This window comes from Cydia strobilella, chromosome 1 (genome assembly GCF_947568885.1).
Source record: "Cydia strobilella chromosome 1, ilCydStro3.1, whole genome shotgun sequence".
NCBI classification, from domain to species: Eukaryota; Metazoa; Arthropoda; class Insecta; order Lepidoptera; family Tortricidae; genus Cydia; species Cydia strobilella.
The window spans coordinates 3,589,696-3,604,445 of NC_086041.1; the positions used below are offsets into that span (position 1 = coordinate 3,589,696).

Below are 14,750 nucleotides of genomic sequence, written 5' to 3' on the forward strand. Positions count from 1 at the left end.
GGGTTAAATAATACGCACTGTTATTTACAACCTTCATTTATTGTATCAGTATTTTGCGTAATTATTACATGAATGAAATATAAATTAAACGGAAGAATAGGTATGGAAGAAATATATTTGCTGCGCCGACCCCGAGTGAATGGGGCAAGTGTAAGCGAATGATGAATGATGAAAACTAAACCGCAAAATAATGTTGATTAATACACATATTTCATTTCCTGCGGCGGTATCATGGTCGCATTTTTATCACTTGTCATATCATGCGTCACTTTCGCACTTACGAACTTGTTAGAACGTGACAGGCATGATGAAAGATAATAAAAAACCGACCATCTTAGCCCTAGTGGTTACTTACATGAGGATAACTTATTTGTTCTTCTAAATTATTTCACAGATAGCGTTATATTTAGAAATCTCAATAAAATACTATAAATTTGTTTTGAACGCTACGCCGTGGACCAATAAATCAAAATAAACATATTTTAAGTACATGCAATAAATAAATTAATGATATGCGTGAAATTCCATTTATGTACAGAACAGTTCAGATTTTTATCTTAAATTATTTTCTTTGCGATTTATTAAGTTTGTGACTGAGCTATATTATATACTTGTGTTGCTATGTAAAAATAATTTAAATTTACTTATAAACCTATTAAATACCCAAAATTTAATGTAAGCAAAATATACCACCTACCCTTTTTACGTTACTGACGTAGAAAAGAACCCAGATGAGTGTGTTGTTTAAGTCAGACTTTTATCAAAATTATCAATAATTCACTATTCGACCTTTCAATTCTACTTAATTTATAAAAATTAAAATGCAATTCCTATAAAAAGGCTATCAGTATTGTTAGCTAAAGACGATTGAGCCAGTTGTTTGTGTATTTAATTTTATTTGGCACGCATTGCAGCTATTGGTTCAGGGACCGATTGAATCAAATCGTGTAAACCGTGCTTTTATGAATGGTTTGATAATAATGGTTGAATGAAATATATGGTTCTCCAAAGGATGACAGCTGACTGCGCTATTAAATACTTCATACAATAATTAATTAGGTTTATGATAATTTTTTACCCCGTAGTGATGTATCGAACTAGAGAATTGATATTTAGAAAAAAATATTCTTGAGGTGGTTTGAGTTACATATTTCGTTTTTTTAATGGTAATTTAAACCTGTTACAACGTTGCCATTTAGTACTCGCTAAGTGAATAAATATTGGCCCCACTAATATTGAACTCGACAATTTTTTAATAAATTTTGATTTGAGGAATCCAAATTGGAGTAGTTCACCCAGTGGGAGGTTTATTGCTATTTTTTTTAATACTTTAGTTGAAATAATTTAAATAGCTAGAAGGGAGTGAGCAAAAGATCCCCAAAGACTTTTAGAGTGGCCTCGTGTCTTGGTGTGAGGCCGTGCCGGCTGGCGAGGCCGGGGGAGGCCGGGGGAGGCCGCGCTGGGCTCAGCAGCCGGGCGTGGAGGCGAGCTGCATGTCCTCGCCGGCCTCCGTGGCCTCCGTGACGCGGTGCCGCAGCAGGAATGCGGCGATCACGCGTGCCACCTGACACGACAATGGGTAGCTTATATCACACAAGGTCATACACATCTTCCTCGCGTTGTCCCGGCATTTTGCGAGCTCATGGGAGCCTGGGGTCCGCTTGGCAATTAATCCCAAGAATTGGTTTAGGTACTAGTTTTTACGAAAGCGACTGCCATCTGACCTAGAGGGTAAACTAGGCCTTATCGGGATTAGTAAGGTTTCCTCACGATGTTCTCCTTCACCGAAAACAGACTGGTCAAAATAATAATAATCAAAATAAATACATACCAACATACATACACATGGTATGATACATATGGTATCAAATAATATTTCGTACATAAGTTCCGAAAAACCCATTGGTACGAGCCGGGATTTGAACCCGCGCACGCCCTTACCGCTAGGCCACCAGCGCTTTTTATATCAGACTCGGTAGTGTCACATTTTAATCGGATTTTTTGAGGCACACCCAAAATTTATTACAAATGGGGTTGGCAACTGTCAAAGGTTTGCAGAGATGGCGCCATCATAGCTTGTCCCTTTTTGTATGAGATTTGGCTTAAAGGGCTGGCATCCAGGGCATTAAAAAACAAAAATTTGACACAATTCTAGGGATTGACAGGGCAAGCTATGCTGGCGCCCTCTGCTAATTATTTCGACCGGCCAACCCCATAGCTTGCGAACTGATCGTACGTACCTCACCGGGTGTGTCCTCGTGCACCGCGTGTCCGCATCGCGTCAGCACCTGCATCTGGAACTTGCCTGAAAAATTATCAATATATGACGTTTTTGAAAGATAACTTTATTTTATTTATTTAATCGAATGGCATAAAAAGTCACAAATAAATCGAAAATATAACAGGTATGTCACAGGTTTATATCCAAGGTTCTCAGCCATTGGGCTGCGTCAGGGGTAAGTGAGAACAGGTCATCGGGGCTTCCGGGGTAGGCTCTGAGGGGGCACTCCTGGACTATGTGTTGGACAGTCTGCGACTCGGCGCCACAGTCGCATCTGGGCGAGTCGATCCATCCACAAAGATGTTTAAAATGTGCGGTACGGCCGAACCCTGTCCGCATTCTATTCAGCTTGCACCATTCATGTCGCGGGAGACTGAACCCCTTCACTTTCACACCGGGTGAGATAAGGCTACTAACAGATAGGTCTGTCTTTGACTGCCAGTCAGAAGACCACTTTTCTTTAAGGCTGAGTTTGGATTCTGTTAGCCAGCTTACAAGGTGGGTGACGTGATTTGAAAGATAACTTATTTCACTTGAGATAAAATCTAGGAAGTATCAAGTTTCTAATTTGAAAGAAACACACATTGGCAGATAGACACTACTCCAAAGTACTGAACTTTAGGGATTCAAGTACTTCTAAGGTTGAGCAGAGTGGCGAGGTAGCCACAGGCGAAGTAAGTAATACATATAACATAATGTGGAATCAAAACACCCGACAGTTGCGTACCGTATTTCAAGGAATTAAAAATTTTGACGATGCCCTCGCTTTTCATTTTTGAAGTAATAATGTTTGTAAAAAACAATGCAAGTTTGTTCAAAAAACATGCTGATATTTCTCATAGAAATCTGAGAAACAAGCATATACACAATCTTTGCACAATTCCTGCAAAAACATCATTGTTGCGAAAAAGCGTGTACTACTTGGCCAGTAAAATATATAATAAGTTGCCGACTAATTTTAAGTCACTAAGTATACTAGAATTAAAAAATAAGCTAATGACATTATTGATTCATAAATGCTATTATTCCATTGCAGATTATTTAAATGATGACTTAGAATGATGTGTATTATGACAATTTGTTTTATATTTTTAATAGGCATCTAATATTAATAATAATAATCTATATTTTATATTTTGACATCTACAATTCTTATAAACTATGTACCTGATATTCATTATTGATTTGTCATAGCTGTAAGTAGGATTACAAACTCGTACTTGTTGAGCATGATAGTTTATAGTTTCTTGTATTAAGTTCAATGTTTTTGTACGCCGTTTGGTAAAATATAGTGAAACTGTACATAATTATATAAACTGACCACCACTGTAATTGTACCTATATTTACAAATAAAACACTTACTTACTTACTTACTTACTTAATGTGTTTTTAAAACTATGAAAACGGACTATATCGCGTATATTGAATTCATAATACATCCCGACGTTTCGTTCCCTTTACAGCGTTCGTGGTCAACGGGTGACTTTGGAAAAGCTACAATGTGAAAAAATATCCACATACAAAAATAATGAACCATAATAAACTATAAACTTTAAGGCTGGTTGTACATGCAAAATCGGTTTATATACAATACATCTATTTTCAAGTAAAGATATACGCGATAAAGCTACGCGGGCTCTAACCCTACACCTCTGACCCGAGAAGATTTAATTTCATGAGTAACTATCGCGGTAACCGAAGACAATATTATAATGTGTTTTTATTCGATATTGCCTAACCATTTATACACGTAGGTTGTCGCTGACACAACTCACAAGCAATACGCGTTTATGTCGCAGTAAACTAGAGCGTCGCTGCGAAACACTGAAAGTGGCCATTTACCACATAAACCACATTACACTACGTTACGTATGCAAAAATGTAAAACGGAACTATTTTCAACTGTAACACAGTTGTATTTCGTTCAATTTTAAAATTAAAATTTAAATACAAATACAAATTTTTTATTGTTTAAATGTGTGGTTATAAATGGTGGTAGGGTTAGTATTTGGTTACATCACAATTAGCCTGAATTTGGCGTACAATATTCTTTGACTCTCAATGTGCATGTCATTAAAACCTATAAAATTAAAATAAAAGTATAAAAATGTCAGACTAAAAAATAAGTATTAGTAATAATAATAGAGAATAATAATAACAGTAACAATAATAGTAACAGGTCAATGTCATGCATACAGAAAAGTGGCAATACATAATTTTCATAACAATTTGATGTCAAGCTAATACAGTACCTAAAAAGTAATAGAAATAATAAAATATTATAACAGTTATTAGGCGTTGGTGGATACAAAGTGTTCATTAACCGAGTAGAACATTTTTTGTAAACACCACTTAAATAATTTGGTTTTAAAACCTTGACAATCCAAGGATTTTAAGTCATTTGGCAAATGGTTGAAGATTTTGACAGACATGAAAAGAATAGATTTTTCTATGATTTATGATTGATTAATTGATCATTTATTTGTCAATATGGGTTACAGAGGTCTTAAAACTATTTACAATATGTAATTACATAGGATCTCCACATTGTGCCTACAAACTGGCATACAAATTAGATTAAACTAGCCTAAGTCCATGCATATTATATTAACTTAACTATTAAGGAACTCGCCCACACTGTAGAAACATTTCCCACACAGCCAAGCTTTCATCATTTTCTTAAATGTTGTATTTTTTTCCCCTTTAAATTCATCCGGTAAATATAAATTATAAATTGTAATGCACATGATGTATGAATTTTTAGTTGCCAATTCTAGTTTTGTAGCTGGTTTGTGTAATTTATGTTTATATTGTTGTCTAACATTACGGGAGCTCATCTGTTGTGCTTCTATGAATTCATCTTTATATTTATGAACAAACATACAGACCTCAGCTATATACACGCAAGCAACAGTTAGAATATTGTGCTGTATGAAGAAAGGCCGACACGATGCACTTCGGTCTAAATTAAAAACAGCCCTGACACACCGCTTTTGAGCCAAAAATATTTGATTTATTAGTGTACAATTACCCCAAATGACTAAAGTCTAAACCATACCTTATTGTTGTTATAAATTCAAAATAAAATAATAAATATAAATAAATAAATATTATTGGACATTCTTACACAGATTGACTAAGCCCTACGGTAAGCTCAAGAAGGCTTGCGTTGTGGATATTCAGACAACGATATATATAATATACAAATACATAAATACATAGAAAACACACAAGACTCAGGAACAAATATCTGTGTTCATTACACAAATAAATGCCCTTACCGGGATTCAAACCCACTGCTTCACAGGCAGGGTCACTACCCACAAGGCCAGACCGGTCGTCAAAGGCCATTTTTTGTTGTAAAGGTAAAATGAAAGAGCAGGATCTGACCTTGCATCTGTCCGATGGTGAGCTCCCGGTCCAGCCCCTCGATAGAGGCCAGCAGGAGGAGCCGCGGGGCTCGCACGGACAGGAAGCGCGCCGAGAGCCCCTGGAACCAGCCCGACCAGTAGCGCTCCGTCTTAGACAGGTCGATGCGCCATTTGTACCTATATGGTAATTTTTTCCCGTTTATGAGAGTTTTCTTATGCCCAACAATCCAATTGTGCGTCAAGAAAACGCCTGGACTAAACCTAGACTTTTATTAGAAGGGTCCCTAAGAAGCTTTTGATTCTGGATAGAAATGAAATCGATTGGCATCAAATAATTTTTTTGACAAATTTTACAAATGTTAATAATCGTTAATTGGACAAGTTTGGGAACAAATCAAATTATTTTATTAAGGCCGGATCCGGCCTTCACCACTGGAGGGCTTCGTCACTTTTTCTTTAATATATGACATCTATTACAGTTTTTAATTTATATATAGTAGTGTGACTACTTAAAAAAACACAAATCAAAATATTTAATAAAATAATTTGGTTTGTTCCCAAACTTGTTCATAGATGGCAGCACCAGTATCTCTCGCTACAACGTAAATCCGTAAGGAGTTCGTTTAGGAGGTGCAAGCGTGCACTGCTTGCCCTTAGAGCTGGTCAAAGACGCCTAGTCTTACTAAGATGGCAATCGTTAATTGGGTCAAAAAAATTTCGTTGTCTTGTTTTTTGTCCCCAAAAAATGTAACAGCGTAACTTTTTGTATAGGATGAAATTCAGTTTTTAATTTTTCGCAAGTAGAATATAATCTACAGCTATAGACATGAAATACCACTCGACTTTTTTTATTAATTTGATAAGAGACACCAATACAAGCGTGACAGACTGGTCAGAAACAAGACAACAAAAAGAATTTTGACCCAATTAAAAAGTTGGGAAAGGTCTCAGTTTTGGCATAGCAGCACGGGATCAGGAAGCTGCCCTCAGTGCCCCAAAAATATATATATTGTATTTTTAATACATGGGAGTAAAACAATATAGTCAATATTTGAAACGAATGTACCTTTGGATCATTGAGCTAATTTCCGTCCATGCTCTAGTTTTCGTACACTTGACGGATTAGTAAATAATATATTTCATTTTTAATTTGCTACTTGCGAAAATATTTTTATCTAGATATATTGTTAAGACATTAAGGATTTCAATAAGTCTACATTTGTGCAGCAATGTAGTTTAATATTCAAATTTGCAAGTTTCAAAACTAGCGCAATGACCCCAGTTGGTATGGTATTGATACCTCATAAGTTTACCCCAAGGTTGGGACAGTAGTTACGCGTTACCTCATATTAGTGTCTCCGTCGCCGCGCGTGGGCAGCGCGATCGGCGGCGGCGCGAAGTCGGCGTCGGCGTTCATGTCGGCGTCGGCGTCGGCGTGGTCGTCGGCGTCGGCGTCCTCGGGCTCCTCGGCGATGCAGTCGGCGGCCGGCGGCAGGCTCATGGGCGCCGGCGCGTGCGGCGACTCCGGCGTGTGCGTCGCCAGCTCGTTCGTGGCCAGAAGATTTGTTTCACAGCTGCAAAATTAATTCAAGTTTAAATCACTCAGCTCCACAAACCTTGCAAGTAAGGGGGCGTCCAACCATTAATTACGTGAGGTGTTTTGACAACCCCACGTAATTAATGGACGCCCCCTAAGTAAATTCAATGATTCTGATCAATCAGTCAAACGCAATGTTTAAAAAATCACATACAATCTATAACAAGCTACGCAGGTTTTTTTTTGCTACGTACTTAGCAAAAAATCTGGCGAATCTTGCAACAAATTGTATGATTAATCGAAGAAATAAGTTTTTTTTTTGTTTTATACTTTACAATTGGCCCAATTCTTGGGATTAGTTGCCAAGCGGATCCCAGGCTCCCATGAGCCGTAGCAGAATGCCGGGTTAACGCGAGGAAGATGATGATGCACAACTCATCAACATAATATGACTTACTTGAGGATTTGGCTGGGCATTGACACCTTGGCGGAATCCACATTCCTCACTTGGCCACTTCTAACGCTGAAAGAATCAAATGAGCTAGTTACATTTTTACATAGACCTAGCATTACATAGATCAGCTATACGCGTGCGCCCGTAAGGGACAAAACATACGCAATGCGACAATATGATTGGCTGAGAAGATTTGTAGCCCACCATAAACCATACTAAATTAACGGTGGGGAATTAAAAAAAAATGTGAGTCTGTGACAAGGACAAACAACAACAGCGCTTTCTCTGCTACTCCTACTGAAAGATACATAAGACTATCCCGTTCGGTCATTTCCCCCCGCGCCTCATGACCGATCCAGTTATACTAGATTCATGCATTTTTACAACACTCGTAAAATCAATGAATTGCCACAAACAGATATACCTACTTAACACATGAAATGAAATTAAGGACATCTATATGTTTACAATATGTTTAAAAGCACAAAATTTAATAAAACCAAATTAAAAATTTTAATATGAGGAGAGTATATAGTGTTTTGAATGATTCACGGTTAGTTTCACTAGACTTATATTGACCGGGATATAGACCGTGATTACCTTTTGTATTATTTGTGAGCTCCCGATATTTCGACGCAGTTACATGCATCATGTTCACGGGTGACTGAAGATAGCGTAGTGACACCTTGAGTGTAGTGTGTTTGGACAGACCAACGATTGTGAACGCGACCGGACCAACAAGTGTGAATGCGACCGTTGGTAACGTTGAAAGTGAACGCAGCCAACGCGCAAGAATGAGGGTAGACAGAGCGCTGTCTAAACAACTTTGACACCCACCCGCTATCTTTAGTCACCCGTGAACATGATGCATGTAACTGCGTCGAAATATCGGGAGCTCACAAATAATACAAAAGGTAATCACGGTCTATATCCCGGTCAATATAAATCTAGTGAAACTAACCGTGAATCATTCAAAACTCTATATATGATCATTGTCAAGAGGGCGCTGTTGTTGTGCATGTATAGGGTGACAGTTCAGTGTAGTATGAAAAAATTAGTTCCAGTGAAATTCCGCAACATGGCGCGTGATCATTATTCCTGGTCAGGCTTTAACTATGTAATGGAATCTAAGGTAACTAATTTAACCATCTTCCCATCTTCCGATGAAGCTGAAAATTTGCATACGCATGTAAGTCGGGTGACAATGCAATATTATGGTACCATCGAGCTGATCTGATGATGAAGACAGCCGACAGGAGGTGGTCATAGGAACTCTGTGATAAAACAACGCAACCTAATTGTGTTTGGGGTTTTTAGAACTGTCTCGATGAGTATTAGTTGCCTGTGGAAAAAAAGTACAGTCAGCGATAAAAGCTTGTACCAAAAATGAAATTTTTGGCAAAAACTTATTTAAAGCTGTATATATTTATATTAGAGTGACGTACCACCACTCGACGGCGTGCTCGATGCTGCGGAAGTGCGTGGGGCGGCCGCGGAGGAAGCTCTGCATGCTGGCCAGCGCGTCCATCGCCGTGCCTGCCGTGCACCGATATTTAAAACACGTTTAATAAACTTCACACTATAGAGTGTACAAGTAAAAGGAGGAAAATCTCTATATGTGAAAAGTGTCCATCAAAAAACAGTAAATAGGCGGCGCCACCATACACCGAAGTACTGAGACTAAACACTAATATTGTATATAGATGTGCGCCCGTGCGACCGTGAGGGACAGAACATACGCAATGCGACAATATTTAAATCACGTTTTAACATTCCTGACAACGTACCAAAAACAACCTACGTAATTTGGTCGGGTTATTTGTTCCCCTCCCCCATTTAATTTCATCTCTACATTATTATTACCTCTATGGTTCATGTCATAGAGTCTCCTATATATTACAATACTCTGGTCAAAGAGCCTACCTAGCGCCACCGGAGAGATTAGAAACTGTTATTTACACCTGAAAGCTGGTCACTTTTGCAACAGTTCTGCCATAAGAGATTGTCGTCCTTTCTATACGGTCCATACTTCACACCAAAGCCGACTTGGCAGTAAAGGATAGGGTATTACTGTATTTAAAATAAATTATTTCACACCATGCATTAAATAAAGCACCCCCCCCCCCCCCCCCGATAATTATTAGAAAAACTTAGATAGCAGTTATTTTTAAACACAAGTTCTATTTAATAAATCGGATAGAACTATAAAAAGTAGGTGAGTTGACCGTGACGTGTAACATATAAATTCCATATTAGCAAATCGTTTTGACAGTTCGAAAAAGAAACTGATTTGACTAGTAGGAAAATAGCTTAGGTTCCACATCAGTTGGGGTCAGAAATTCCAGCTTTTAATTCTGACAGGGTCGCCATGTGAGGATGGGTGTGAGGGTAACATTTAGAATAGAGTTCGCGCTGTTCCAATTAGTTCGGGGTTTTTTTTTTTAGAATTATATCATTACAGAAAACGTCGTAGTCTCTGGCAGTGACGTTGACATAGGGTTCTGGCTCTAGTGATATCCGCCATCGAGTGTCACATTACTGCGAAAAGTAATTCTTTTCCAAAATTCCAAAATATACTTAGGGAAAAGTGTCCAACCCCAAGAAATTTGTCGATAAAATTTGAACTGGCTGTCAAAAAGAAGTTACTGACAAATTTTAGAGAATGAATCTTTTTCACCAACTACGTCCATGTAGACTTGGACGCTAACACTTAAGGAAGAAAACAAGCTCCTGGTGGCAGAAAGGAGAATACTTAGAAAAATCCTGGGTCCTGTGAGAAGGGAAGATGGCAGTTTTAGACTCCGGAAAAACGTCGAGATTGAAGATCTTGTGACTGCACCCAACATTATAGGCGAGACAAAAGCTCACCGTCTCCGCTGGTTCGGCCACGTTATGAGAATGGAGGAGGATCGCGGCGTTAAAAGGGCGTACTTGGGACGCCAGGTGGGGCGGAGGCCGATCGGACGTCCCAGGTATCGCTGGGGCGATGCTGTTGGAGTAGATTTGAGTGCTCTCCATGCCGATAACTGGCGGGAGATGGCACAGGATCGAGACGACTGGCGTATACTCGTGTCGGAGGCCAAGACTCATTTTGGGTCGTTGCGCCATTAAGTAAGTAAGTAAGTACGTCCATGTTACCTTCGACGACATCAATGACAGCGATACCGTGGACGTAGGGCTCCAATGACGGGAGTAATGCCGCCCGGACCGCCACAGCGCCACCCATGGAGTGCCCCACTAGGACTATGGGAGGTAATTCATCGCCAAACAGCTTGTGTAGAACTTGTTCTACATCCCTGTTTAAGAAGAAACATAATTCAATTGCAAGGGCATCACCGCTCCAATGCGTATGGGATCTGTTGTGTGTGTGACAACCAAAACTCCTTAATTACTACCACAAGTTCACCGCCATAGTGAACCGTACTAGTACCAGAACAAAGAGGATTTTTGTTTAATTATTTTTTAGTAATTAGTGAGTTTTGGTTGTCACCTGACGAAATTTAATAGTGTCCGACCGAAAACGGATTTTTTGTAACCAAAGGTTCGATACCGAAACATAATTTTTGAGCTGAAACCTAAGCTTCGGTCGGGCATACTAAAAATACAGTTTCGGCGCGACCGAAAGGTTCGGCATTTTTTTTTGGCCAAAACTGATCCTTCGTCGGCCGAAAGTGCCGAAACGCGATTTTTAAAGCGAAACGTGCCGAAACCGAAACTTGGGTTAAACACTAAAATTTAAATGGGAGCGCGACTGACGTGTAAAAGTATACTTGGTCAAACGTAGTACTATTACTTATTCTGTGGTCAAACCAAATTGTCAGTAAATAAGAACAAAAAAAAAACTTCTCTGTCTATGTTTGAAATGAGACAGTCCCAAAGGACTGTCAAAACAAACTATAGTAAGTACAAAAATCTGAGCCACCATCAAAATTATTAATTTTTTTTTTACATTTCCTTCTATTTTACATTTACTTATTGTAATTGTGCATATTTAAGATAAAATGTAGATATTGACGATGCAAAAGCGATCCAACAGATCCTACTTAAATAAATTTCTTTTTATCTTATCTTTTACCTTTAAAATTTGATAAGCTGATTTATTATCTAATCATCCTGCTTTTATACTAGAATAACAGATCGGTTGGACAAATTAAGTCTGTCATTTTAGCATCAGAGGCACTATTACTAGGCGGCTGGGAGGCGGTAGTAGGTACTATTAGTTATTCTGTGACACTACAAGAAATCAATCCCTACTTTCGCTATTAGCCATCATGCTTTAAAAAATTGATCTAAATAAAGTAACAAATAAAAATTAAAAACTTAAAATCTGATCTGGATGCATCAATGCTTTTTAGGGTTCCGTACCCAAAGGGTAAAAACGCGACCCTATTACTAAGACTCCGCTGTCCGTCTGTCTGTCTGTCACCAGGTTGTATCTCATGAACCGTGATAGCTAGACAGTTGAAATTTTCACAGATGATGTATTTCTGTTGCCGCTATAACAACAAATACTAAAATTTGCTTTGCTTTTATTATTATTTTGTGTCGTCATGTGCTTGTAGTATGGGCTGAAAGCCTGAAATAAACGATATTTTATTATTATTTTATTTATTTATTAAAAACAGAATAATATAAATATTTAAATGGGGCTCCCATACAACAAACGTGATTTTTTTGCTGTTTTTTTCCGTAATGGTACGGATGGTGCGCGAGTCCGACTCGCACTTGGCCGGTTTTTATATATAAAACCCCGCAAAATACTAAATACCCGCAAAGGGGCTTAAAAAGTATAATTGAATTAGATCAACGTCACTATGTCTTAAGTAAATAACGTCGACACCACGAATTATCATCATTCACACAAAAAATCATGCTTACTTTACTAAAGTATCAGCGCTAAGATCGTCCGGGTTGTCAGCCTGTGTTTCACCGTGCCCTCTGATGTCCATAGAGATCACTTGGCAGTGGATCATGTTCGTTATTTCTTCCTGAAAACAGAGTTATACACAACTTGGTAACATTTTGCGATCAACAGATGGTTTTTTTACGGATTTAATTTTCTACTTTATTAGTTGTCAGCTGCAGAGAAAAGGCACCCCCACTGCATACAAAGTTCTGTAAATTAGTATGAACGTGGGGTACCTTTTCTCTGTACATTAAGAAATAAAACTATGAAAACGGATAGTTTTATTGTATATTTTTTTGTATTTTGTTGAATTTTTTTGTAGTTTTATTTCATGAGTAACTATCGCGGTAACCGAAGACAATATTAGATTATTAATATTAGATTATTAGTTCGTTGACCATGAACGCTGTAAAGGGTTCGAAACGTCAGGATGTATTATAAATTCAATATACGCGATATTCCGCTTTCATAGTTTTTTTTTCATGAGTAACTATCGCGGTAACCGAAGACAATATTAGGTACCTTAAGGTCAATATGGATGGCAGCTACCTCAATCAAATGCGTAAAGCTGGAAAATATACTGTCAATTTGTTAACCAAGTCATGAAATGAAACATTACCAGACCAAAAATCGCTTTCTCAGCATTTTTAGGGTTCCGTACCCAAAGGGTAAAACGGGACCCTATTACTAAGACTCCGCTGTCCGTTTGTCTGTTCTGTTGCCGCTATAACAACAAATACTAAAAAGTACGGAACCCTCGGTGCGCGAGTCCAACTCGCACTTGGCCGGTTTTTTAGAAGTACTAAGAGAATGGCATGTCGGAAGCGACATTCTCGTGTAAAGCCTCAAACATCGTTTTGACTATATACAATTATATTTAAACTAAAACTTACTGTGAAAAGTGCCCAGCTCAATCCAGAATACCCTCCACCATGCAATGTCACCAACCGAGGCCTGCTTGAGTGGTCCGGCTCTGGTGACAAATATACCCTGAACCTTCCGCTCTCTGTCTCCGCATCCACATACTTCTCAAAGTACTGCTGCCACGGCACAGGGCTATAATCCTTGCGACGGGCCATTCCGAATGGAGCCAGTCTGAAAAAAAATGCATTTTGAATTAAATAGCTGTCATTCCTCAAACACAAATTAAAATATTATCATAAATTTTTTTTTTTCCTACAACCATTTTTTTGTCATCTCAGCAGTTCTTGCATATTGCTTATTTCAGGATGTTGAATTGTCTGGTTGATTAAATGTCTGATGTATGTGATTATGTCCCGGAATCAATAAAATAAATGGAATAGTTAAACTTACATGCCTGAACTCTTATTACCATGATTAACACAATTATTGCCACCCAGCCAAACAAGAAATCCGCGCCAGGCCGCAAAAATGTAGTCATATACAGCTGTAGCACAACGATCCCAACTATCGGGTCGATCAACGTGGGAATGAAATCCTAAAATATCCGATAGTCGGATTTTCAGCACTGAATGTGTTAAGGAGGTAAGGCTACAGAGCTTTTCAGTCAGACTTTAATTAATTTAATGGGAAAGCTTATAATGAAACCCTACGTGGATTTTATAGTCTGTGACCAGTTGCTATAGTTAAATGAAATTATAGTGACTAGTTGTGCCAATTGCAAAACTTATGGCTTAATTTGATGGTATCACATATGTATAGGAAGACTGTCTCATAACAAAATTATATTATTAAGGTTATTGCGTTTTTATATTATAACTTTAGAGATAAGGAAAACGCCAAAAGAATAATAAAGTATATCTTTATTCATAAGATTAAAAAAACCTCCTACTACCAAATAATAAAATACAGTAAACTTAAAATAGTGATAAAAATTGCCGACCAAGCATTATCATAATAACAATCCTAAGCGAAGTTCCATTGTTCCATAATTATGTTATTTCCCAGCACAATCAAACAGTAATATTACAATACAAATCAGTTTAAAAATGTATGAAATTATAATTACTTTCCACTTGCTGATTTTGGACAACGGGGCGGCAATTTACTCTTCATTATGGTTTTCTGTAGTGCAGACATGTTTCTAATTTTATTTTATTTTATATACTAGTGTATAATCAGACAGTTATACCAGAATATATTTTATTTTATTATTTTATTAAGACGAAAATAAAAACACAATTCACATTTTTTTTACAATAATTGTCAAAATTAGTGA

The 14,750-nt window shown here is 37.9% G+C and overlaps 1 protein-coding gene across 1 annotated transcript; it reads right to left on the reverse strand.

Annotated features, from left to right (window-relative positions):
- Positions 1 to 40: 40 nt before the first annotated feature.
- LOC134750854 (protein phosphatase methylesterase 1) lies at positions 41 to 14,747 on the reverse strand. The gene is made up of 10 exons (XM_063686122.1): positions 14,541 to 14,747; positions 13,444 to 13,645; positions 12,523 to 12,632; positions 10,783 to 10,940; positions 9,090 to 9,180; positions 7,648 to 7,713; positions 6,997 to 7,227; positions 5,673 to 5,830; positions 2,241 to 2,305; positions 41 to 1,564 (listed from the first exon to the last, which is right to left on the reverse strand). Exons 1-10 carry the CDS (start codon positions 14,609 to 14,611, stop codon positions 1,466 to 1,468), a joined length of 1,251 nt encoding a protein of 416 aa, XP_063542192.1. The 5' UTR covers positions 14,612 to 14,747; the 3' UTR covers positions 41 to 1,465.
- Positions 14,748 to 14,750: the final 3 nt, after the last annotated feature.

Excerpts from the sequence above, each read along its gene's own strand:
- LOC134750854 (XM_063686122.1), bottom strand. The coding sequence starts at position 14,611 with ATGTCTGCACTACAGAAAACCATAATGAAGAGTAAATTGCCGCCCCGT. Across the intron at positions 10,941-12,522 it reads AGCGCTGATACTTTAGTAAA|GGATGTAGAACAAGTTCTAC; the intron begins GTAAGCATGATT and ends CTTCTTAAACAG. Across the intron at positions 5,831-6,996 it reads GACGGAGACACTAATATGAG|GTACAAATGGCGCATCGACC; the intron begins GTAACGCGTAAC and ends ATTACCATATAG.